This window comes from Chrysochloris asiatica, unplaced genomic scaffold, assembly GCF_000296735.1.
Source record: "Chrysochloris asiatica unplaced genomic scaffold, ChrAsi1.0 scaffold00007, whole genome shotgun sequence".
NCBI lineage: Eukaryota > Metazoa > Chordata > Mammalia > Afrosoricida > Chrysochloridae > Chrysochloris > Chrysochloris asiatica.
This window is the reverse complement of record NW_006408525.1, coordinates 24,193,852-24,218,256: the sequence shown is the minus strand read 5'-3', so window position 1 is coordinate 24,218,256 and position 24,405 is coordinate 24,193,852. Positions and strand designations below refer to the sequence as shown.

The 24,405-nt window shown below is 36.4% G+C and overlaps 1 protein-coding gene across 1 annotated transcript in view; it reads left to right on the top strand.

The window, feature by feature from the left end:
* Window positions 1–17,388, top strand: part of FBXO47 (F-box protein 47) — a 28,856-nt gene extending 11,468 nt beyond the window's left edge. Inside the window, exons 6-10 of the mRNA XM_006832539.1 lie at window positions 4,761–4,937; window positions 5,718–5,864; window positions 6,655–6,797; window positions 16,307–16,466; window positions 17,276–17,388. Of these exons, the coding sequence (XP_006832602.1) occupies window positions 4,761–4,937; window positions 5,718–5,864; window positions 6,655–6,797; window positions 16,307–16,466; window positions 17,276–17,388 (740 nt within the window). The remainder of the gene's footprint in view (window positions 1–4,760; window positions 4,938–5,717; window positions 5,865–6,654; window positions 6,798–16,306; window positions 16,467–17,275) is intronic.
* The last annotated feature ends 7,017 nt before the right edge of the window (window positions 17,389–24,405 follow it).

Sequence of the window (24,405 nt, the reverse complement as noted above, 5' to 3'; positions counted from 1 at the left end):
TTTTATTATTATTAGAAGTTTAGTAACCTGTATTCTCTTCATTAGTGCCTGGGATATCTATTCATTCAACAAAGATTTCCTGAGATCTATCACATGTCAGACTGTATGAACAAGAAAAATTTAGAACCTTTCTTACTGGAGTTTGCATTTTAATTGAGAGAAAAACAATAAACAAAATAATTACAGGTTGTGAAGGAAGGAAGCAAGGTACTCTTTACATAAAAACCAGCATGAAGAATGGCTAGCTTTAATTAGGATTATATCTGAGGTGTTAATATTGAAGCTGATCCCTGAAGATTAAAAATGAGCCAGCCATCATAAAAGTTCAAGTACAAGGTGCCAGATATAAGGTACATGAAGACTCCAAGGTACAAAACAGTTTGCTATGCACTACAAAAAGCAACAACAACAAAAATTTGCCATCAAGTTGATTCTGGCTCATAGTGACCCTATGTTGTTAGGTGCCATCAAGTTGGTACCATCTCATAGGGATCCTGTGTACAACAGAATGAAACACTGCCTAGTCCTGCGCCAACCTCACGATCGTTGCTACTCCTGAGCCCATCACTTCCACCACTGTGCCAGTCCATCTCGTTGGAGGTCTTCCTCTTTTTCTCTGACCCTCCACTTTACCAAACGTGCTATCCATCTGTGACGGGTCCCTCCTTATGATATGTCCAAAGTATGAGAGATGAAGTCTGGCCATCCTGGCTTCCAAGGAGCACTCTGGCCGTACTTCTTCCAACACAAATTTGTTTGTCCTTTTGGCAGTCCATGGTGCCTTCAATATTCTCCTCCAACCCCATAACTCAAATGCATTAATTCTTCTATTGTTGTTGTTGTTATGTGCCGTGGAGTCGATTCCAAGTCAGAGTGACCCTGTACAGGGTTTCTGAGGCTGTAAATCTTTACGGGAGCAGAACGCCTCATCTTTCTCCCATGGAACAGCTGGTAATTCTTCTATAGTCTTTCTTATTTACTGTCACACTTTCACATGTATATGAGGTTATTGAAAATAACATGGCTTGCGTCAGGCACACCTTAGCCCTCAAAGTTATACCTTTGTTCTTGAACACTTTAAAGAGGTCTTCTGCAGCAAATTTGCCTAATGCAATATGTCATTTGATTTCTTGACTGCTGCTTCCATGAATGTTGATGGTTGATCGGAGCAGAATGAAGTTTTTGACAACTTCAAGCTTTCCTCCATTGATATGGATATTATTTATTGGTCCAGTTGTGAGGATTTTTGTTTTCTTTACATTGAACTGCAATCCATAACGAAGGCTGTAGTATTTGATCTTCATCAGTAAGTATTTAAGTCCTATTCGCTTTCAGCAAGAAAGGTTATATCATCTACATGTTGAAAGTTGTTAATAAGTCTTTTTCCAATCCTGATGCCACATTTTTCTTCATGTATTCTAGCTTCCTGGACTATTTGCTCAGCATTACAGATTGAATAAGTATGGTGAAAGAATACAACCCTGGCAAATACCTTTTCTAATTTTAAACCATTCATTGTTCCTTTGTTTTGTTCTTGGTCTATGTACACGTTCCTCATGAGCTCAATTAAGTGTTCCAGAATATACATACTTTACAATATTGTCCATAGGTTGTCATGATCCACACAATCGAAAAATCTTTGCATAGTCAGTAAAGCACAGGTAAACATCTTTATGGTATTCTCTGCTTCCAGCCAAGATCCATCTGACATCAGCAGTGATATCTTTCATTCCACGTCCTCTTCGAAATCCAGCTTGAACATCTGAAAGTTCTCCGTTAATGTATGGTTGCAGCCGTTTCTATATTACCTTTAGTAAAATTTACTCACATGGGATATCAATGATATTGTCTGATGATTTCCTCATTCCACTGGGTTACCTCTCTTTGGAATGGGCACACATATGAATCTTTTCTAGTCAGTTGGCCAGGTAGTTGCCTTCCAAATTTATTGGCATAGATGAGTGAGAGCCCCCAGTGCCGCATCAGTTTGTTGAAATTTTTCAATTTGTAATCCATCAATTCCTGGTGCCTTCTTTGCCAGTGACTTCAATGCACTTTGGTCTTCTTCCTTTAGGATAATCGACTCTTGATCATATGCCCCCTCTTAAATTGGTTGAATACTGGTCATCTCTTTTTGGTACAGTACCAGCCATTTCTTTTTGGTACAGTGACTGTGTATTCTTTCTGTCTTCTTTTGGTACTTTCTGCATCATTCAATAATTTACCCATAGAATCCTTCAATATTTCAAGTTGAGGCTTGAATGTTTCCCTCAGTTCCCACAGCTTGAGAAATGCTGCCATGTTCTTCCCTTTTTGTTTTCTAACTCCAGGTCTTTGCACATTTTGTTATAATATTTAACTTTGTCTTCTCAAGCTGACCTTTGAAATTTTCTGTTCAGTGCTTGTACCTTCTCTCTTGTTCCATTTGCTTTAGCCTCTCTACAATGGAGAGCAAGTTTCAGAGTCTCTTCTGACATACATTTTGGTCTTTTCTTGTTTCTTGACTTCTTAATGACCTTTTGCTTTCTTTTTGTATGATGCTCTTGATGTCATCCCACAACTCTTCTGGTCTTTGGTTTTTAGTGTCTAATGCATCAAATCTGTTCTTCAGATGATCTCTAAATTTAGGTGGGATATGTTCAAGATCATATTTTAACTCTCATGGACTTGTTTTAACTTTCTTCAACTTCAGCCTAAATTTGCATATGAGCAATTGATCTGTTCCACAGTCTGTCCTTGGCCTTGTTTTGGCTAATGATATGGAGCTTTTCCAATGTCTCTTTCCACAGATTTAGTCAATTTCTGTGTGTTCCATCTAGTGAAATCCATGTGTATAGTCATCTTTTATGTTGTTTATAAAAGGTATTTGCAATGAAGAAGTCACATTGGTTTTGCAAAATTCTACCATGCGATCTCCAGCATCATTTCTATCACCAAGGCCATATTTTCCAACTATTGATGCTTCCTCTTTGTCTCCAACCTTTGCATTCCAATCACCAATAATTATTGATTGCATGTTTGATCAATTTCAAACTGAAGAAGTTGGTAGAATTCTTTAATTACATCATCACTGGTTTTAGTGGTTGGTGTGTCAATTTTAATAATAGTGGTATTAACTCATCTTCCTTATAGGTGTAAGGAAATTTTCCTATCATAGACAGTGTTGTATTTCATTACTGATCTTGGTATGCTCTTTTTAATGATGAATGCAACACTATTTTCCTTCAATTTATCATTCCTGGCATAGTAAACCATGTGATTATCAGATTCAAAATGGTCAAGGCCAGTCAATTTCAGCTCACTAATGCCTAGGATATCAATGTTTATGCATTCCATTTCATTTTTTACATTTTCCAATTTTTCTATATTCATACTTTGTACATACTCTGTTGTGATTATTAATGGATGCTTACAGTTGTTTGTCTTCATTTTGAGTTGTGCCCCATCAGCAAATAAAGGTCCCGAAGGCTTTACTTCACTCATGTCATTATGATCAACTTTACTTTGAGGAGGCAGCTCTTCCCTGTCACATTTGAGTGCCTTCCAACCTGAGGGGTTTATCTTCCAGTTCTTCATTGTGTTTAAATATTCAATAAGCTGGTGCTCACAGTGTTCCTCTGTTTTCATAAGGTTGTCAGTGACTGAATATTTGGAAGTAGTCTGTCTCTCCTTCTTCCTAGTCTATCTTTGTCTGGAAGCTCAGCTGAAACCTATCCACCATGGGTGACCCTGCTGGTATTTTAAAATACCCATTGCATAGCTTCCAGAATCACAGCAACACATAAGCCACCACAGTATGACAAACCAGCAGACAAGTGGTGGAGTGACCCTATAGGACAGAGTAGAACTGTCTCCACAGGGTTTCCAAGGTGTCATCTTTATGGAAGCAGATTGCCACATCTCTTTCTGATGGAGCAGCTGGTGGATTTGAACTCCTGACCTTTCAGTTAACAGCTGAGCCCTTTAACCACCAGGGATCCAAATACTGTCGAAAACCAGGTTGACCAAGTCAGAGTAAGGGAGTGGTGAGTGACGAAAGACTAGATCACCAAAGATCTTGCAACCATTGTTTAGATTTTACTCCCATTCAGGAAAACAAGATAGGTTCAGACTTACATTTCAGAAGACCACTCCAGTTTTGGGGTACAAAATGGATACGACAAAGGCAAAAGTGGATACATGAAGACAATAAAAGAACCTTAATAAATGCTGAATAAGCAGGTCCTTCAGAATCCAAAATTTTTTGAAGAAAAATTTATAAAATTTTTTATATAAAAATTTATATAAAAATATATAAAACACATTGATGATGTATATACAGTTTCTTTGCATATGGAATTTGTTTTAAAATCCAAAATATTTTGTGATTCTGTTGAGCAAGTATGAGTTTTGATTGACCTATTATTCAGAGACCCACAACAAGATAAATTGGTACAGTGGTAGCAGCAATGAGCCTCAAGCATAACAACGATGGTGAGGATGGCACAGGACCAGGCAGTGTTTTGTTCTGTTGTGCATAGGGTTGGTATGAGTTGGAACCAACTCAATGACACCTAACAACAACAAAAATTATTGAAAGTATCAGATGTACATACGTAGACAGTCAAAACCACGAATTTGGGGCAGTTTAAGAACAGATAATCTTTTGGTTATTTCCTGCTTAAGATCACTAACCACAGTGGTTAATAGTTGCTCTGATCATTATCCATTGTGCATATCAGTCCTTCTAGGAATATGAGTTTATACTTCTGTCTTTATAGGAAGTGCCCGGAAACTGGAGTTGAGGATCAGGCTATTTTGTAGGAATGTCCTACTTGATCATTGGACTCATCGCAGTGACTGTGCTTTTTGGTTAACTCGTATATTAAAACCATGGCCTATGGTGAATCAGGCAAGATTACTGTATATCATTTTTGGGCCAATATCTCCTCAGGATGGTAAGCATCCATTTTTCAAGGTTGTTAATTGTTTTCACTTAAGGAAATATATTTCTGTATACCTGCCTAGTTTCATCATTCCTAATGACTAAATGGTATCTCATGATTTCATAGATATATGCTACATTAACTTGTGCATTGCCTAAACTTCAAGGCAGAATTGTTCTACTGTAGGCCATTACTAAATATATTCCTATCATATTTGCTGATGTTCTAATTAAGTTTTGCTTAGATTGTTAGAATCAGCACGTATCTCTTTAGTTCACATTGATTTATGTTAGGAGACTTCCTGCTGAGTAGCTGCAGGAAGCCGACCTAGTATGAAAATTTTGTTGTGTGTATTCCACAAAGAAAATTGGTCATAGGTAAAGAATCAAAATGAATGGAATTACTCTGTTCTGATACAAATATTTGGAAGAGTCTCAAATATATTATGCTCTCTTTTAGAAAGTATATCAGTAAGTTTCATTTACTTTGGTTAAGATTACATCAATTGCATTGCCTTTGAACTAAAAGCACTATTTTGCTTGGTGAAACTACCTTTTCTTTACTTCATTTAAGCTTTTGCTTGTTGCTGTGCTTCATTGCACCAATTAAAGGCACTAAAATTTATTATGATCAGAATTGACTTTCCATTATGAAACTTAAAATGAAAGTAGTGTATATAAGTAATGGGATTCCATCTTTCAATTCAATTCCCTTTTTAAACAATCTATGAAGGCTGTATCACAAAGACAACTATTCTGTCATAGCCTAGTTTTTATTTCAATTATCATTCAGGCCAGGTGGTTTGGCAGAAAATGGTAGAAGGACCTGCAGATGAATCCAGTCTAAAAGGTTTAGCTGATGCTATTAAGTTGCTATATGACACAGACACTAAAGAGTGGACAGCAGATGATGTCATCAGTCTTGTAGATGAACTATCAGGTAAAAATATACCTTTACCAACATAGAATGATAGAAAATTTTAATTAGAATATGGTTATAAAATTGTAATGATAATCCTACAGATAACAAATGAATTCACCAAGTGCTCTAAAATATTTGAAAATTTTGGCTTTATGTTTGAAGACAATTCATATTATCAAGGTGACTCCATAAGAAGAAGTGCTCTATTGGGTTTGCAAGGCTGTGACCTTTCAGAAGCAGATCATCAGGCCTGTCTTCAGAGGTCCCTCTCTGGGTTCATACTGTTGAGTGCTTAACCATTGACACCACCCAGGGACCTTATAATCAACTTTCCTTCAATTACTAATTTTATATCTATCTGTATTATTACTTTTGAAAGCTTCATAGTTTAATTAGCTTAATTATTCCCATTTTGCAAGTTCTCAGAAACACCCTTCAAGGTTGTGAAAGCCCTCTTCAATTGACACAGAAGAGGTGAAACAATTTTTCCCATTCCTGAATAATCTTTTAGAGTCTAAAGTGTATAAGGTTTCTTTCCTTACATAGCATTATTAGATCACCTAGTTTTCTATGGAAAAATTACTGTAACTATATTTTGAGTACTTTGTAAGCAACCATGGCATGGCAATAATCTCTATCTCCAGTTGAATGCTGTAATTGAAAAAAATTAAAACATTTTTTCCTGACCTTTTCCCTTGGCACTAATTGTATTTCTCATAAAATGATACAATATTTCATATATTTAATAATGTTAACTATAGCCATTGTGTGGTATCTCATTGAATAACTGTTCTTCCTCTAATAAAAGTGGTTCCCCATGAGTGGCTTCTAGAGAATAATGCACGCCTCCTAATTTTAAGTGGGAACAACATATGCTTCACTTTCATGGCTAGTAAAGCTGTGAATGGACGGGCTATTGAACTGGCAAGGCTGATAGTCTTTTTGTCTTTGGTAAGTAAAAACAAAGTTTTTTTCTAGTATGGTGTCTAACACAAAAGTCAATTGAATATACATAAAACATTGAAATAATAAATATTTAAGTTTAAAGTTTTAATTGTCCGTTAAAAATTTTTTTTAGAATATATGTATAATAAACTATCTTATTTGGAAGCATTCCTTATGTTATCCTCTCCCTACTTCATGTCTAGATTGTCATTATACAGCTCTGCCAAGTAACATTCTTTTAAAAAAAATCTATTTAAGGAAAGTTCTACTCTGACTTATAGGGTCACTATTAATTTGACAAATGGCAGTCGGCTTCGTTTTGGGAACCTGAGGGATAAATTAGGAAATAGCAGTAAGGAATAATGGAGGAACCTTCCTGATAACAGCTCTTCACAGACAAAATTCTGGAGAATTTTCACCAAGTAAGCAGAGAATACCAGAAAGATGTTTACCTGTGCCTTATTGACTACACAAAGGCTTTCAATTGTGTGGATCACAACAAGCTATAGACAACATTGAGAAGTATGAGTATTCCAGAACATTTAACTGTGCTGATGAGGAACCTGTACATGGACCAAGAAGCAGTTGTTTGAACAGAACATGGGAATGTTGAATGGTTTAAAATTAAGAAAGGTGTGCGACAGGGTTGTATTCTGTCACCATACTTATTCAACCTGTATGCTGAGCAAATAATCCAAGAAGCTGGGTTATATGAAGAATAACATGGCATCAGGATTGGAGGAAGACTCATTAACAACCTGCGATATGCAGATGATACAACTTTCCTTGCTGAAAGTGAAGAGGACTTAAAATATTTACTGATGAAGATCAAAGAGCATAGTCTTTGGTATGGATTATATCGCAATGTAAAGAAAACAAAAATCCTCACCACTGGACCAATAAACAACATTCTTATCGATGGAGAAAAGATTGAAGTTGTCAAGGACTTCATTCTTCTTGGATCAGCCATCAACGTTCATGGAAGCAGCAGCCAAGAAATAAAATGACGTATTGCATTAGGTAAATCTGCTGTACAAGACCTTTTTAAAGTGTTGAAGAGCAAAGAGGTCAGTTTGAGGACTAAGGTGCCCCTGACCCAAGCCATGGTATTTTCAATAACCTCATATGCATGCGAAAGATGGACAGTGAATAAGGAAGACTGTAGAAGAGTTGATGCATTTGAGTTATGGTGTTGGAGGAGAATACTGAAAGTACCATGGGCTGCCAAAAAAACAAACAAATCTGTGTTGGAAGAAGTACAGCCAGCGTGCTCCTTGGAGGCCAGGATGGCCAAACTTCATGTCTCATACTTTGGACATATTATCAGGAGGGCCCAGTCATGGGAGAAGGATATCATGTTTGGTAAGGTAGAGGGTCAGAGAATAAGAGGAAGACCTCCAATGAGACAGACTGGCAAAGTGGCAGCATAAATGAGCTCAAGCAACAATTGTGAGGTTGGCCCAGGACCAGGCAATGTTTCATTCTGTTGTGCATACAGTTGCTCTGAGTTGGTACCTACTCAATAGCACCTAATGACAACAACAAGATAGAAAACTAAAGGAAAGCTCCTATGGTAGAGGTAGCCCTATCAATGGAGCAACTTAACCCAGGCCCACAGAAGACACACAGATGCAAAGAAATTTCATTTTTAAAAAGCACCCTATTTGGGCTATAAAGACAAGAAGTAACTGGCTTACAAGCTTTCAAGAGGGAGCCTAGATCCAAAGGGCATGAAGGAAGGTAAAATCTCCACTGAGTAGTATCTAATCTGTTTGGGCGGGGCTGATGAAAGGAGATGGGGATAGGTCTCTTGTGGTACAATAGTGAATAACTGTTATCAGGACTGTCTGTGAGGGTTGGGAATGTAAAGGTAGACATTTTGTAGCAAAAAGAGGGGAGTCATTGACTTTGTAGTTGAGGAGTGGAGGTCCCTGGGACCATCAAGAGAGAAGAGTGAAGTGCGGGACCCTACCCAGAGAAACAGTGATGCCAGAGATAGAGTGGCTGGGGACTCTAGGTCCAGAGAGGGAGAGGGGCTGTATGCTGACAACTGGGGGTTAGGCTTTCAGGGTATACTCTTTGGTTGGTTGATGATGCATGGAGGGTATTGTAACCATGGCAATGAAATGATATAGGATAGGATGAATGTAAAGTTAATGTTCTCCCATGTAAATGATCACATAATTCACAATAAAACTTTTTTTTTTTTTTAAAGCACCCTATTTGTTTTGCTTTAAAATAATGTATAGGTGGAGGAGGTGTGGAAGTGAATGGAAGTAGAACTAAAGCAAGAAGATTAGTAATAGTTGAAGTTGGGAGGTAGATACTAGAGATTCATTATACTACCCATTACTGGTAGCGTAGTAGTTACGAATTGGGCTGTGAACCGCAGAGTCAGCAGTTCGAAACTACCAGCTGTTCCATGGGAGAAAGATGAGGCTTTCTGCTCCCGTAAAGATTTACAGCCTCAGAAACCCTGTGCAGGGTCACTATGAGTCAGAACCAACTCCATGGCCACCACCTTTTTATAATTAAAATGTTTTTCAAAATAAAAAACTAAATAGTATATTTAATACCCATTCCTTTAACACAGATGTATTAAGTGCTTATCATAGGCCTGTGTGGCTCTGTAGGATAAGCACTGGACTGTTAACCACAGGATTAGAGATTCAAGCCCACCAGCCACTCATTGAAAACCACACAGAGAATCACTATAAGTTGGAACTGACTCGAAGGCAATTAACAACAACAACATAGGCTGTGGTGGTGCTGTGGGTTATGCTTTGGGTTGCTAACCACAGGGTCAGCAATTCAAATCCACCTACTGCTTCTCAGACAAAAGATGAGGCTTTCTGCTACCATAGAGATTTATAGCCTCAGAAACTCTATACCAGCTCAATGACACACAACAACATAGGCCATACAGAGACTGTGTAAGATTCTAGGGCTATGAAAATTAATGGTACGTAGTGGCTCCATGCATAGTGGAATCCTGGTATGGAACTGTGAATTAATGCGTTGGACTGCAAGGTTGGTTTGAACTGCAAGGTTGGTGGTTCAAGCTCACCAGCCACTCCACAGAAATCCTATATAAGTCGCTATGGGTTGGAACTGACTTGATGGCACTTAACAACAAGTGACTCCATACAGTAAGTACTGGACTATAACACCAGGTTCGTGGTTAGAGTCCTGCCTGCCAGTCTGTAGGAAAAGATGAGGCTTGCTGCTCCTTCAGAGATTTAAAGCTTTGGAAGCTCTATACAGGGTCGCTTTGAGTCAGAACCAACTCAACACTCAACAACAGTCCCTAACCACAAGCTGTTTACAGTCCTTTAAGAGATATCAAGATATGTATAAATCAATTAAAATTCAGTAAGATAAGTGCAGAAGTAGGTTTTTTTAAGAGATGCAGTGATAACAGAGAGGAGGGAATATCTGAGGTGGAGAAAGAGCAGAGTTGGCTTCCCAAACCCCAGTAGATAGGGATTTTATTTTATAAATGAACAGGAGGAGATCACCAGGCAGATGGTAAACTATTCAAGGCAACAAGAACTGCATGTGCAAAGACCCAGAGAAGTGGAACAGGGTAGATATATTTAGGGAACTGAAGCAATTCAGTATTATTTCTGAAGGGTAAAATGTGCACAAGAGTATAGGAGGCAAAACTAGATAGGAAGGGAGAAGCTAAATAAGGAAAGGCCGTTGTAGGCTTGAACCTGCCCTCTAGTAGAGAGCTATTGAAAAAAAGGGGAGAAGCATGATTAATTTTGTGTTTTGGGAAGTTCACTTCAGCCACATTGTAGCAAATGTAATAAAGGTAGTGACTAGGAAGAGAAAAATGTTCTCATAATCACCTTTCTCTTTAACACCTCAACTCTGATCACTAGTTTTCTCTAAATTACCTCAGATTTGTCTTCTCTTTATTTTCATTTACTAATATAGTGTTCTTTAATCATTGTATGTATGGGATAAATCATCACTTAAAATAGATGCCAAGTTTTTTGAAATCCAGCACTGTGTCATTTATTTCTTTAATTGTGCCTGATACAATGCTTTACACATAATAGATATTCAATAAATCCACTTGTCATATTCATATTTTGTTATATTGTTGTAAAGTGTCCTCAAGTCAGTTCTGACACATAGCGACCCTGTATAGATAGAATTTCCAAGAATCAGCTGGTGGGCTTTGACCACTGACCTTGCAATTCAAACTGACCTTGCAGTCCAGTGCTTATCCTACAGCACCACACCAGGACTCCTTTGTTATATTAGTATGTAGTTTATTTGCACTACTCAACTATCAGTTTGTAGTTCTGTGGAGGCTTCCATGTTGCTGTGATTCTAGAAGCTATGCCACCAGTATTTTAAATACCAGCAGGGTCACCCATGGTGGACAGGTTTCAGCTGAACTTCCAGACTAACACAGACTAGGAAAAAGGAGAGATGGACTACTTCCAAATATTAGTCACTGAAAAACTTATGAATAGCAGTGGAACACTGTTAGATAGCAGTAGAATAGTGAATATTGAAACATGATAAAAAGCAGCACAATATTGTCAGATCTAGTGCCAGAAGATGAGCCCCTCAGGTTGGAAGGCACTCAAGATATAACAGGGGAAGAGCTGCCTCCTCTAGTACAGTTGACTGGAACAATGCAAATGGAGTAAAGCTTTTGGGACCTTCATATGCTGATGGGGCACAACTCAAAATGAGAAGAAACAGCTATAATCATCCTTTAGTAATCAGAACATAGAATGTATGAAGTATGAACCTAGGAAAATTGGAAATTGTAAAAAATGAAATGGAACACATAAACATTGATATCCTAGGCATTAGTGAGCTGAAATGGACTGGTATAGGCCATTTTGAATCTGACACTCACATGATTTACTATGTCAGGAATGACAAATTGAAGAGAAATGGAGATGTGTTTATCATCAAAAAGAACATTTCAAGATCTATCTTGAAGTACAACATTGTCTGTGATAGGATAACATCTACATACCTACAAGGCAGGCCAGTGAATACAACAATTATTCAAATTTATGCAACAATCACTAAAGCCAGTGATGATGAAATTGAAAGAATTCTACCTACTTCTTCAGTCTGAAATTGATCAAACATGCAATCAAGATGTATTGATTAATGCATCTTGTATTAATCTGGTGATTGGAATGCAAAGGTTAGAGACAAGTAGGCAAATATGGCCTTGATGATGGAAACAATGCTGGCAATTGCATGATAGAATTTTGCAAGACCAATGACTTCTTCATTGCAAATACCTTTGTTAAGCAACATGAAAGACTACTGTACACATGGACTTTACCAGATGGAATACACAGAAAGCAAATTAACTACATCTATGGAAAGAGATGGTGGAAAAACTCCATATCATAAGCCAAAACAAGGCCAGGGCAGACTGTGGAACAGACTATCAATTGTTCATAAAGCAAATTCAGATTGAAGGTGAAGAAAATGAAAATAAGTCCATGAGAGTCAAAATATGACTTTGAACATATCCCACCTGAATTTAGAGGTCATCTCAAGAACAGATTTGATGCATTAGATATTAATGACTGAAGACCAGCAGAGTTGTGGGATGACATCAAGAACATCATACAAAAAGAAAGCAAAAGGTCATTAAGAAGTCAAGAAAAAAGAAGACCAAAATGGATGTCAGAAGAGACTCTGAAACTTGCTCTCCAGTACAGAGATGCTAAAGCAAATGGAAGAAATAAAGAGGTAAAAGAGTTGAACAGAAAATTTCAAAGGGTAGCTTGAGAAGACAAAGTCAAATAATATAATGAAATGTGCAAAGACCTGGCAGTAGAAAACCAAAAGGGAAGAACATGCTCAACATTTCTCAAGCTGTGGGAACTGAGAGAAAAATTCAAGCCTCAACTTAAAATATTGAAGGATTCTATGGGCAAAATATTGAATGATGCAGAAAATATCAAAAGAAGATGGAAGGTCCACTCACAGCACCTCAGCAACAAAAGATGACGTTAACACCACAAGAAGCAACCCAACAAATACATAAGATGGAACTTCTACAGGATGACTGACTCTCTTTCACAATTTAAAGACATGACAAGGTGGGGTTGGGGAGGTCAAGGGAATTGTTCTGAATTAAAAGAAAATTAAGAGACATAAAATGAGAGATATGAAATAGGCAGGGGCTGAGGAGGTCAAAGGAATTAATTGTTCAGGATTAAGAGAAAATTAAGATACATAACAACAAAGGCAATATATAGATCTTGATTAGATCCTGTATGAAATAAAAGAAATACAAAAACATTTAGAGATTTATTGGTAAAATGTTTAATATGGACTAGATACTAAAGTAAAGAGTATTTGTTAGAACTCACCCTCATGGTCCAACTTTCAGCGGAGCAGTAGATGGATATATAGGGAAACAACAGTAGTAGTAAGGGATGCTCCCTATGAATGATACAAAATCAAAGGGGCAACATGTACCTAAGGACAAAGTTGAGAAGGGATGGGAAGGAGGGTGGAATGGAAATAGGAACCACAGGGAGGAAGTGAGATAACTTTTGTTGCATGGAGGGGATTGCAACCATTGGGATGAAACAAAGTATGAATTGTTGAATGTAAAACTGATGATCTTGTCTGTAAACCTTCACTCAATTTGCAATAAGAATTTTTTTTTTAAAGTTTAAAATAAAAATTTTAAAATAGTATGTAAACAATAAACTGTATCTATAAACTGAAAAAAAAAAAAAAGAGGAAGAAGATGGAAGGAATACACAGAATCACTGTACTGTACCAAAAAGAAATTGTTGATGTTCAGACATTTCAAGAGGTAGCATATGATCAAGAACCAGTGCACTGAAAGCATTAGCAAAGAACAAGGCTCCAAGAATTGACGGAATACAAATTGAAATCTTTCGACAAACTGACGTGGCATTGGAGGCACTCACTCATCTATGCCAAGAAATTTGGAAGACAGCTCTGTGGCCAAGTGATTGGAAAAGATCCATGCTTGTACCCATTCCGAAGAGAGGTGACCTAACGTATCACGGAAATCATTGGACAATATCATTAATATCACATGCAAGTAAAATTTTGCTAAAGATAATTTCTAAATGGCTGCAACAGTACATTGACAGAGAATTGCCAGAGGTTCAAGCCAAATTCAGACGAGGACGTGGAACGAAGAATATTGCTGATGTCAGATGGATCCTGGCTCAAAGCAGAGAAAATCAGAAAGGTGTTTACCTGTGCTTTATTGACTATGAAAAGGCTGTTAATTGTGTGACTCATGGGAACCTACGGACAACATTGCAGAGAATGGGTATTTCAAAACACTTAATTGTGCTCATAAGTAACTTGTATGTAGACCAAGAGGCAGTATTTGAACAGAACAAGGGAACACTGAATGGTTTAAAATTAGGAAAAGTGTTGTATTATTTCACAATACTTATTTAATCTGTGTGCTGAGCAAATAATTCAAAAAGATAGATTATATGAAGAAGAATGTGGCATCAGGATTGGAGGAAGGCTCATTATCAACCTGCAATATGCAGATGATACAACCTTGCTTGCTGAAAGTGAGGAGGACTTAAAATACTTACTGATTAAGATCAAGGACCACAGCCTTCAGTATGGATTGCTCCTCAATGTAAAGGAAACAAAAATTCTCACCAATGAACCAATAAATAACATCAAGATAAATGGTGAAAAGATTGACATTGTCAAAGATTTGACTTTACTCGGATCCATCAACACTTATGGAAAAAGCAGTCAAGAAATCAAACGTCGTATTGCATTAGGCAAATATGCTGCAAAAGACCTCTTTAAAGTGTTCAAGAGCACAGATGTCAGTTTGAGGGCTAAAGTATGCGTGACCCAAGCCATGGTATTTTCAACAGCTTTAAGTAGAGAGAGTGTCCTGGTGTGGCGCTGTGGGTTAATGCGCCAGACTGCAAAGCCATGTGAATTGCAAGGTTGGCAGTTCAAGCTCAACAGCTGCTCCTCAGAAACCCTATACCGGGTTGCTATGGGTCAGAGTTGACTCTAAAACACTTAACAACACACACATATATATATATATATATATATATATATATATATACCAAAATTGGACAATGAATAATGACAACTGTAGAAGATGCATTTGTGTTGTGTTGGGGAAGAATATTAAAAGTACCATGGACTGGCAAAAGAACAAATCAATCTGTGTTGGAAGAAGTACAGCCAGAATGCTCCTTAGAATCCAGGAGAGACTTTGTCTCTCATGCTTCCGACATGTTATCAGGAGGCACTGTTCCCTGAAGAAGGACATCATGCTTGGTAAAGTAGAGGGTTCCCAAAAAAGAGGAAGACCCCCAATAAGATGGATTGGGTGGCAGCAGCAATGGGCTCAAGTGTAGCAGTGATTGTAAGGTTGGTGCAGGACCAGACAGTGTTTCGTTCTATTGTGCTGTAGGTTGCTATGAGTGGGTACCAACTCAATGGCACCTAATGACAACACCATTATTATTCCACAATATGAGTTACATTGACCATTAAGAATGTTAATAAATAAACCTTTTATCTTTCGGTTTGTTTTAGTCCTGAATATGTAATCTTTACTTTTAATGTTTACCCTCTAAATAATGTTTTTAAGTGCTGTCAAGTCAGTTCTGACTCATAGTGACCCTAGATAGAGTTTCCGAGGTACTGGTGGTGAGTTTGAACCACTGACTTTGTGGTTAGTAGTTCAGTGCTTATCCCACAGTGCCACACCAGGACCCCTCTAAGTAATGGAGAGAGTGTTGTTGTTAAGTGCCAACGAGTCGGTTCCAACTCATGGTAACCCTTAAATAGCCCTTAAAAGTCAGAAGATAGAAAGTTAGTAAAACGGAGTTCTTCTGCCTATTGAAATTGTCCATTTGTCTGCCTCTCTCGCTGGACTCCTTGAGATAGGAACTGTGTCTTTGAAGTTCATCATTGTATCTCCAGCTATTAGCAGATACTTTGTTAAGTGCCATGGAGTGGGTTCCAACTCATAGTGACCCTGTATAGGGTTTTCGAGGCTGTAAATCATGAGAGCAGAAAGCCTCATCTTTCTCCTGCAGAGCAGCTGGTGGTTCAAGGCACGGGTCCTGTGGTTAGTAGTCTAGTGCTGCTTGTTGTTACTGTATAGGGTTTCCAAGGGGCAGCTGGTGACCTTGAACTGACCTTGCAGTCCAATGCATTCATCCAAAGCACCGCACCAGGACTCCCCAGTGCTGTTTATAAATATTTATTGAATGAACGAATGAATAGAAATCTTCTTTTTCATATGTTCAGTAAGTGTTTTACATATTATTACATACATTAATAAGTAAGCATACTTTGTCATTTTGAACCAAGCTTTTACTTACTCCACACATTTTTCCACTAAAATTGTACTGTTTGAAAGTAAAGGAGTATTAGATATTCCATTTATAGACTCAATATAGTATCGTATCATGTGTAATAAATAATGTGAAACCATTGTCAATATTTTTTTTTTAATTCTAACTCAGGTGTGCGAGAAGGAATTATACTGCATGGACTGGGCAGTTAAAATGATGCAAAAAGTCTGTAAAGTCTTTAGCAGTCCAGTGGAAAGAACTCACTTCCTGCAGAGTGTGGCAAATGCTTTTGCATGTATTATCATGGAGATGATGCAGACAGTGATGTCTGGTGAGTACTTGATAGATGGCTCACAGGGCTGAGTTAAAATGCACCCTAGCCTCCACTTAAGAAAGCGCATTCGGTGTAGACTTGGCTTTCTGAACTAACAATAGAATATGAGTCCTGGTGTGGTCCTGTAAGATAAGCAATTGACCAAAATGTCAGTTTGAACTGTAAGGTCGGTGGTTCAAACTCACCAGCTATTCCTTGGGAATCCTATGTAGAGTCAGAACCGGCTCAATGGCACTTAACAACAAGAGAATATGCAGACATATCTTCTTTGCATTTCATGAGATATACTTAGCTCCTGGTTTTTGTCATTTTTTAAATTGTTTGATTTTAATCGAAATGTAAAGTTTAAGATTCTACATTGAAAATACTCAATTTCAGTCTTGCACAGGAAAAACTTTAACTTGCTCATTTATAAAGATCATAATCATCCTAACAATATCTTAGTTTTGTACAGTTTTCAGCATACTTTTATATATATCAGAGTTTTATTAAGTTGCCAACATGATCATTTTTCCTATTTTATAGAAGAGAAAATCAAGACTTTAAAAAAAATCACCAACTTGCCCAAGGTCATAGTCAGTAAAACATGAACCAGCAACCTATTCTTCTGTTTTCAAATCCAGCATTCTTATATACTATCATGATTTCAATAGCTAAAACTTGACTTAGTAAAGGTCATTAATTAGTCTTCTATCAAAATAATATTAGGGAAAATTGGTACTCTCATGTTTCAGATCAATCATATTTGTAAAATTTTAACTGTCGTTTTCTTTTCCCTACCATCTATTTCTGTGCATGAGATATAGGAGATCATGATGAAGACGACAGAAGCTTTTTTAATTTGTTCCATCTTGTGCATGCACAAGCTAATTTTCATAAAGAGGTCCTGTTTTTGGCCATGAATACTCTCTCTACCTAACTACTCAGAAAATCGTGTTTTAAGAGAGTACCCTCCTGAACTAACAATTAGAAAAGTGCTATTTTTTCACACCCAAAGGCTAGCTTCTCTGGGACTTTTATAATCTAAGTAACCTACTAATTCCCAATGGCTTAAACATTATTAATGTAAAGACAACAGGGAAATTCAAGAATGTTTTGAGATTCTCTGGAAAACAAGCTGTTTGAAATGGACATTAACTGTCCAAGAATCTGGGGACAACCTACTCTTGGACAATGGATTGTTGAAGCAAGAAGAAATTGTTTTATAGTTAAAGCAGACCCAAATTCACTAAATAGTATGTGTCCCTTTTCTTTGCTTAGATTGTATATAGTCTAGAGTATTTTGTGACGATTTGCAGTATGGTGTTTTGGAATGTATAGAAATGTATAGAATGTAAACCACATTTGTTGCCACCTTCTTGACATATAATTACAAAGAATAATATATTTTGTTCATGCTTGCAAGAATAGCTCAAAACCAAAGGAAATATGTATATTCATATATAAAATGTACATATATATACATATCATTCTTTAAGAATATTGTCTCAATATAATAAAATAATATTTTATAGTTTCTTGAGGATTAGAGTAAAATGTTGCAAATAAGGAAATATAGATGAAATAAAGCTATTCTGCTGCCAGAACAATCTTCACAAGGAATTTGCACTTCTTCCTAAAGGCTTTCTCTCTGTCTCAGAAAGTGGGGCTTGTTGAAAGAACTAGAAGCCTGAATAGTTATAGCAGCCCAGGACAGAAAGGGTCCTCTCTTTACTGAAGTAAATGGCTCCAAGAAGCTCAGGACTATTTCAGTCTGGCTAGCAGCTGCCACCATTACTCTACAATTAAAACTTTAAAAGTAATACTGCCTAACTATGACAATGAAAGGATATACGATAGGATGAATGTAAAACTAATGTTCTCCCATGTAAATTATCACATAATTCACAATGAAACATTAAAAAACACACACACACAAAAGTAATACTACCTAAGAGGTTGAAATAATTCTGGTACCCTCTTGAATCTCCTAATTTCTTCTCTTTGAGTTTGATCAATTCGCTTCTGAAGACACACCCCTTCCCACTGGACTTTTCATAAGCTGTCTTTCTTTTCCCCAAGTTTTTGTTTTACCACCTCCCTGGAGCCAATGAAAAGATAGGGAACATTCAAAGATAGGGAAATTACCAGCAGAAGTAGGATATAAATTATGGGAAATTCTCACATGGTTGGCAAGAAGGGGTTCAATATGTAAAGAAAATGAGAGATTTAGTTGGACTGAGGGAGAGTAGAAATTGTAGTGAGAATATAAATTGTGATAAGAATATTTTACTATATTGCAGTACTAAAGGCACTTTCACTTTTGGAGGCATAGAAATTAACTGTCCTTCATTGATGAAAAATTTGTCTGATGATAAGTTTGTCTGAAAATGCCTTCTTGTTGTTGTTATGTACCGTGGAGTCGGTTCCGACTCATAGTGACCCTGTACAGGGTTTCCGAGGCTGTAAAATCTTTAAGGGAGCAGAAAACCTCATATTTCTCCCGCAGAACAGCTGGTAGTTTCAAACTGCTGACCTCGAGGTTAGCAGCCCAATTAGTAACCACTACGCTACCAGAGCTCCTGAAAATGTCTTAGAGCATTTCAAAAAGAGAGAAAATAAAAAGGATTGTTCATCATAATTGCATTGATAGTAGGAATTTGGTTTAGGATTTGCATTTTTATGCATAAAGAAAGTTCTTGCTTTTTATCATGGTCATTTCCTTATCAGTTTAAGAATTTATCCACAACTAAATGATAAAAATTAAAAGTTGGCAGATGCTAGTGTTCAAAATAGATTTTTCTTCTCTCTTCTCTGCCTTTCTCTTTTTTGCTCTTTTCTTCCTTCCTCTCCTACTTTTCCACATACATGCTTTGGAAAACCTAATATTGAGAACATACCCATTAGATTACTGGTGGGGGGTGGGGTGAGAAAATATTTTTTTTTTTTAAAGGAGCTCTGGTAGCATAGTGGTTACAAATCGGGCTGCAAACTTCAAGGTCAGCAGTTCGAAACTACTAGCTGCTCCACGGGAGAAAGATGAGGCGTTCTGCTCCCGTAAAGATTAACAGCCTCGGAAATCCTGTGCAGGGTCGCTATGAGTCAGAACCGACTCCACAGCACATAACAACAACAACAAAGTAAACATTTTAGTATAAATTGTTATTAAGTGCCATGGAGTCGGTTCTGACCCATATCGACCCTGTATAGGTTTTCTAAGGAGTGGCTGGTGAGTTTGAACTGTCAACCTTGGTGTTCAAACAGACCTTGGGGTCGAGTGCTTATCCTACAGCTCCACATCAGAACTCATGAGGATAAACAGTGAATATTTTTTATATTTACTAAAGTGATGTCAAGTTTCATTATCCTAGACACAGAAATTTGACATTGTGAAGCTTCCTTGAATTGTCATTTTTCATTATCCAAGTCTCCACAGCAGTTAATTTAAACAGATGTACAAAAGAAGCATGCTTTTAGACATTTTTCTATCTGGATTTTGAATCTTATTACACACTTGAATCCACATGATATTTGATGTAAATTTTTTAAATTCACATTATTCTTATTCTAAATTTCTCCAGAAATTTAGAACATAAAAACTGTTTACCTTCCTTTGAGTACAGTAGATAAATGATATATTTTTAATGCCAATAAAAAATAAGCTGACAAATTCTTCATTCTATTATTAATAAATAAAACGTACATTTTGAGATCAAATTTGCAGTTTTCTGAATTCAGCACTTCAGTTTTTTGCTGAGTACATTTTTCATTAGAAAAAAACTGTGATACAAAATTTGAAAGTGGGAGGTTAACTTGCAAGAGCACATATTGTTCTTATCATTAGTGTTGATAATAGAACCAATCATATTGCCACACACAAAAATGAACATCTGCAAAATGAATAGCCAGAAGGTACTAGGAAATTGTCAGTTTTTACTAGATTCAGAACAGTCAGATATATAGATATATAAAATAACATAAATATATAAACTACTAACAGGTCATATACTTAATTTAACCTGTCTTTGTTTTGTTTTTAATTTCCTCAGTCTTCTTTGACTTCAGTTTGTAGGATGATTTTTCTACTAGAAGGCAGGCTCAACAGCACATCATTATATTGATCACTATTATTATTTCTGGAGTCTTGGTGTGGCACTGTAGGATAACACTGAACTGCTAACCACAAGGTCGGTGGTTCAAGCCCACTAGCTACTCCTTGGAAATCCTCTACAGGGTTGCTACTGACTCGACAGTACTTAGCAAAAACAACATTATAGTTTCTACACACACATACCATACCTTTATAATACCTAATAACAAACTAATGCTGTGATGCTACTAAAGTTTATATATTATAAATACTCTGTACCTTATAAAACTGTAGAACATCTACTGTTAGTTAACACTTCAAATGATTACTTCTCATGCCCTTCTGTCCCTCCCAACTTTATCCTATTCATAACACAGGCAGTAAATTACTTAGTTCAAGCTGTTGTTTAGTCAGGATGCTCTCAATAGCATAAACAATAGGCGTCTATTTCACACTTCTCCTATCTTATGATGTCTTAGTTTATGCTTCCAGTTCTGTTAATAGCAAAGCTTTTATTGCCAGGACAATTGTTCACCTTTGGAGCCTAGAGCAATTATGAGGTATCCAGCAAAAAGTACACTAGGAAGAATCATCATATGTTGATAAAAAAAAAAGTTAGTCTCATCCAAGAGAAATAAATATTAGACTCTTATCCGAGAGTTAGCCTGCTTGTGTGAAGAGTAGTACTCAATTGCATGATTACAGATTTTTATATCAGTAAATACTGTCAAGGGTAAAAACTGCTACAAAAGCCTCTCTGGTTATTGGACACCTTACCAGCAATGTGACTTCTTTACAAATTCCACTAGCAAGCAGCTATGAATAGCTAATATATATAAAAAATATGTAAAACCAAGACGTGGACACATGCTCCTTGGTTTAGTGAGACCTCACGATGATAAGAAAGATGACTTGAAAGACAGTTATATGGACAGTCTACTCCAGGTTATAAAAAAAAAAGTGCTAAAGGACTAAGCACTCATTTTTTTTTTTTCATCAAAAAAGCAAATACAACTACAGAAAATGCTTCATGTAACTGGAATCTTTGAAAACAAACTGTTTTGCCCTTAAAAGACCTTAAATTTTAAAAAAGTTTAATATTTGTATACATTCTAAGATTACTGCTTTTTTAAAAGTACATAAATCTGAAAAATTTGGTTTGTTATTTAAGAAGTTTTATATTTATTACAAAATACCTTTGATGTTTAAACACTTAATATTTGCTAATTTATTATTTATTTTTATCATATTAATAAAATAAAAAAGATAAACATTTCTAACTTGTTCAGAGTTTGTCATTATGAAAGTCATTGAGTATATAATTCCCTTAGTTATGGAGGAACTTAACTTTATATAAACTACAACTGTAGTTATTCCATGACCAAAAAATTAAATGTTTTAATGTAATTATGTTGCAGTTAACCATATATTTATGTATATGCTTAAAATGATAGTGTGTAAAGAACTTATCTACTAGCAATAGCTAATAAATTGAACAATAATCTGTAAGTAGAATATCAATCTGTATTCTGCTATTTTATTTGGAGACCACATCCCCAAGCAATTAATTGGTACTAAATTAGAAACACTAGTTTTAAGACACATAATATGTAATTAAATATTGTAGATTACTTGTAATTTTCCATGACTACAAGATTTTGCAATAGTTTTCTAAGAACAAAAAATACTTAAATATTTCTAAATTTATCTTCCTTGGTTTGGTGGTGGTTATGTGTCGTGGAGTTGGTTCGGACTCACAGTGAACCTTTATAGGATTTCTGAGGCTGTAAATCTTTATGGGAGCAGAAAACTTCATCTTTCACCTAAAGAATGGCTGGTAGTTTCAAACTTCTGACTGTGAGATTAGCAGCCCAACTTGTAACCACTATGCTACCAAAGCTCCTTAGTTCTTTAGTATGTTTGATTTTATAATGGAAGTTATATCAATGGCTTTTTCTGCTTCTCTGTTTATATAGAAGTTTAATGTTATAGTTGTTTAAAGTGGTGTTGGTGATGGTTGTGTGCCATCATCGGTTCTGACTCATAGCAACCCTGTTAATCTTTACGGGAGCAATCGACTTATCTTTCTTCCAAGGAACAACAGCTGGTGGATTCCAAATACTAACCTTTCAGTTAGCAAACCAACACGTAACCCACTATTCTACCAGGGCTCCTTTAAAGTAGATGGAGCAAAACTGACTTAGAAGAGGCCCTTCTAGACTTGCAAATATTTGGAGTTTGATAAAGCCAAAGCCTATCATTTACCAAGTCAAATTTCCACTTCAACTATGCTTCTATTCCTTATTAATAGAAATGTAATCCCCATTACCTTTGAGAAATTTTAAATTAAAATAATAATTTAATGTCTTTGGAAATCTAATCAACATAATTCTAAGGCTTTTAAAAGCAAGCAAATTTTCTGAAATATAATAGATCATGTCAAGCCAAGTATCAAATTTGCAAAGTTTGGATTTGATTCCATATATCCAGACAATGAGTCTTAACGTGGTTCTAACTTAATAACATTTACCTTTCTATTATTTAACTCTTTTCCAAAACAAATCCTCTTAGTAATCTTATCTTTTGAAATAAAATGTCACTTTTCCATACTTATTTCATCAAGAAAGTAGGTATTTATACAATGATTCTTAGCATTATGTCACACTGATTTTTTTAAAGTAATTTGCAATCATTTAGAAATGTTCTCATTACAACAGTACGAGTCTATAATCTCCATTTTATAAGATGCGATGCCCTAAAAAACAGATTGGTAGAATACATATAAATTTTATATTACAGAAGTAACTTTTAAATTATGTTTCAGGATGTAAATATAGATAGCTTAAATGTGAAATTAAAAACAAATAATGAACACAGTAAAACTCCTAAAATGGCATATTAAGCAGCAAGTCCTGGTGTGGCGCTATGGGTTAATGTGCTGAACTGCAAAGTCAGTTTGAATCTCAAGGTCAGTGGTTCAAGCTCACCAGCTGCTCCTCAGAAAACCTACATGGTAGAGTCACTATGGGTCAGAACAGACTCGAAGGCACTTAACAACAACATAGGCATATATAGACGTAGTGCCCTGGTGGACTGCAAGGGTGTTTGAACTGCAAGATCAGTGGTTCAAATTCGCCAGCTCATCCTCAGAAACTTTATGCAGGGTTGCTATGAGTCAAAACCAACTTGACAGAACTTAACAACAACAACATAGACGTAAAGTCATAAAAATGTTACTTCAAAATTATTTTTTAAAACATATTTTACAAGTACTTAAATATTTTTGCTTATGTTGTGCCCTATACCAATAGTGAATAACTTAAATTGGCTGACTTTCACTGCATTAATTTCACGATTTTAACTTTGTGTGGCTAGGGACTAAAGAGCCATGACCTCATAAAAGACTTCAGATTGAACTTCCACCATGAAGCTATACACCATCATAATTAACTGTGGAGTGTTCGTTGTTGTTGTTAGGTGCCATCGACTCAGTACCAACTCTTAGTGCCTAATGCACAACAGAACAAAATACTGCCCCATCCTGCGCCAACCTCACAATCGTTGCTAAGCTTGAGCCCATTGCTGCTACCACTGTGCGAATCCATCTCATTGGGGTTCTTCCTCGTTTTCAATGACCTTCCATTTTACCAAGCATAATGTCATCCAGGAACTGGTCACTTTTGATAATATGTCTGAAGTACATGAAGTCTGGCCACCCTGGCTTCTAAGGAACATTCTGGCTGTACTTCTTCCAACACAAATTTGTTTATTCTTTTGGTTGTCCATGATACTTTTAATATTCTCCTCCAACACCACAACTCAAATGCATCAATTCTTCTATTGTCTTCTTTATTCATTGTCCAACTT